Source organism: Photinus pyralis, unplaced genomic scaffold (genome assembly GCF_008802855.1).
Source record: "Photinus pyralis isolate 1611_PpyrPB1 unplaced genomic scaffold, Ppyr1.3 Ppyr1.4_unclustered_Scaffold4148, whole genome shotgun sequence".
Taxonomy (NCBI): Eukaryota; Metazoa; Arthropoda; class Insecta; order Coleoptera; family Lampyridae; genus Photinus; species Photinus pyralis.
The window spans coordinates 2,486-4,646 of record NW_022171532.1 but is presented as its reverse complement, the minus strand read 5'-3'; the positions used below and the strand labels follow the sequence as shown (position 1 = coordinate 4,646).

Here is a 2,161-nt window from a genome sequence, read left to right as displayed (position 1 = left end):
TCTAATGCGGTTACTCACTTAGTACTTGACCCGCAATGAAGAGCGAACTTGTCCAGCAGTTTCAGCTATATAAGCCGCCCTAATGGTCGCACTTTGTGTCCAATATCCGATATTAGAAGGACAAACCTTCCACTTGTGTCATCTCACTCATGTAGGCCATATACAGTTAACTAGTTAGAAAACAGCCTAACAAGTTAAACCCGATTATATGACACCAGTAAAGATTTTTATGTTAAGAGGTCACATCGCAAAGAAAATTAATTGAACGTTTTGCGCCACCGCTTCCATTCTCTTTGCGTTTATTAATGGTACGTTTCTTTGTCTGAAATATTTTATAGAAGTCTTTTTCTTCAATTTAATTGTATTGTTTTACTTAATTTGAAAATAAATACCTATCATAACCTATAAAGACTTCTTGACGATGCGCCTTTTTTTATGGAAAAACGAGCTCCTTTGTTCTATAATGCTCGTTAATGCGCTATATAATAATATAAAACCGCATCCCCACGGTAATCGAGTATTAAATTTAAAATTACACAATCGTTTACTACTAATTATTTTTCTAATACCTAAGATTACTGTGGGAATAACAAAACATCTTATAATTCTCAATATCGTGATTAAAACAGAATTTACATAAAAAGTCCAAATACTTACTATCAGAAAGCAATAGATGTTCGTTGAATGAAGGTCTTCATTTTGTTAGTTTGTTGAATGAATGATATCAATAATTTGATCAATAGACCTTCATTCTAATAATAACAGGAGTGTAATCATTGTAGTTATGGTAGTAGTTGGGTGTGGTTTTCTCTTTCTGGCCCTGGACATGTCGCAGGGAAATGAGAGATTTGATCTAATCCCTAATGCCTCAGCCATACACTATGCTCCTCGCTACGGAACCGCTGAAGGACCACGAGGTGATATTTTCTATTCAACCCGGCCGGACGACTTCGAAGTCGGCCGGCGGACTTTGAATTTGATCAGTCGATCCCGAGTTTGATTATCGAATGAAACGTATTAGAGTTAGAATGAATTACTACACCCAAGTGACCGTGTAGCGAGAGAAGCTAAAACTAACTAAAACATCAATAGTAAGTATACATTTTTTATTTATTGTATTTTACTTATTTATTTAGTTTTAGTATTAACATTTCCAGAAAGAAGGAATATGGAACAAATAAAAATTCCAAAGTAGTGGCTGGGTACTTTATAGAAACTGTTAAAGAGCATTGCGGATTTCCTCAAACCGTTCGTGCCGATATGGGCACCGATAATGTTATTGCAGAGTTACTTCAAGGCCTCTCTCATGAAATTTTGGGGATGAATTCCTTGGGACGTTTACCACCATTTATCTACGGTTCTAGCCATACAAACCAACGAATTGAGGCCTGGTGGGCCATGCTTCGAAGACATAACAGTCAATTTTGGATGAATATCTTTGAGCAACTGAAAGGAGATGGTTTATTCACTGGAAGTTTTCTAGACAAATTCATTGTTCAGTACTGTTTTTTGGAAGTAATTCAGGTAAAAACGTACAATTTAGTACATAGACGTACCTCATTTAAAAATTGTTTTTGTCCTCAGAATGAATTAAATGATAATTTTGAAGACGTTTGGGAATTTTTGCCTATTTCTGTTGCCGATGAAGACGTCTACCAATTGTGTATAATTATATCTGACGAAATGCAATTGCTGAACCGTGAAAGTGCGTATGATACACTTAACAATTACGTACTTTTAAGAACAGAAATAATGTCGTTATTAGAACTAAACTAAAATTGAAGGTCAATTGTTAGACACAATTGCTTTTTTCGAATCGTCGTAATCGTCATGAACTGTGGGTAGCCTTAGTTCGGGGGTACACGTGTTGGCTGTAGGATATTTGCTAAATTCTCCATGTAAAAATACAATTTGTGGGATGCTTAAAAATCCTAAAGGTGGTATTTCTTCAGCGCCGGTTGCAAATATTAATAGATCTTTTAAAGTTGTGGAAAGGTGATCACATTCAGAATTCACTAGAATACAAATAATTAGCAAGGTAGTCCCTAAAATATGTTATGATCTTGTTTTCCTTTCGCCTGTTATTCGAACCTGGTTCGCTGTAATTAATAATAAACAATAATTGTTCTAAGCTTCCTGCGGTAAGTGGTTTTGGACTGTT

At 35.4% G+C, this 2,161-nt stretch overlaps 1 protein-coding gene across 2 annotated transcripts; it reads left to right on the top strand.

The window, feature by feature from the left end:
• The first annotated feature begins 1,039 nt into the window (after window positions 1–1,039).
• On the top strand, window positions 1,040–1,923 carry LOC116182205. Of its 2 annotated transcripts, none has more exons than XM_031502728.1 (3): window positions 1,040–1,091; window positions 1,143–1,524; window positions 1,585–1,923. In XM_031502728.1, exons 2-3 carry the CDS (start codon window positions 1,261–1,263, stop codon window positions 1,774–1,776), a joined length of 456 nt encoding a protein of 151 aa, XP_031358588.1. In that variant the 5' UTR covers window positions 1,040–1,091; window positions 1,143–1,260; the 3' UTR covers window positions 1,777–1,923. The 2 variants fall into 2 exon arrangements, with proteins under 2 accessions (XP_031358588.1, XP_031358587.1); XM_031502727.1 differs by having other exon boundaries at window positions 1,051–1,091; window positions 1,137–1,524.
• Window positions 1,924–2,161: the final 238 nt, after the last annotated feature.

Coding starts and splice junctions, on each gene's coding strand:
- LOC116182205 (XM_031502728.1), top strand. CDS start 1,261: ATGGGCACCGATAATGTTATTGCAGAGTTACTTCAAGGCCTCTCTCAT. Junction 1,525..1,584: donor GTTTTTTGGAAGTAATTCAG/GTAAAAACGTAC, acceptor TTTTGTCCTCAG/AATGAATTAAATGATAATTT.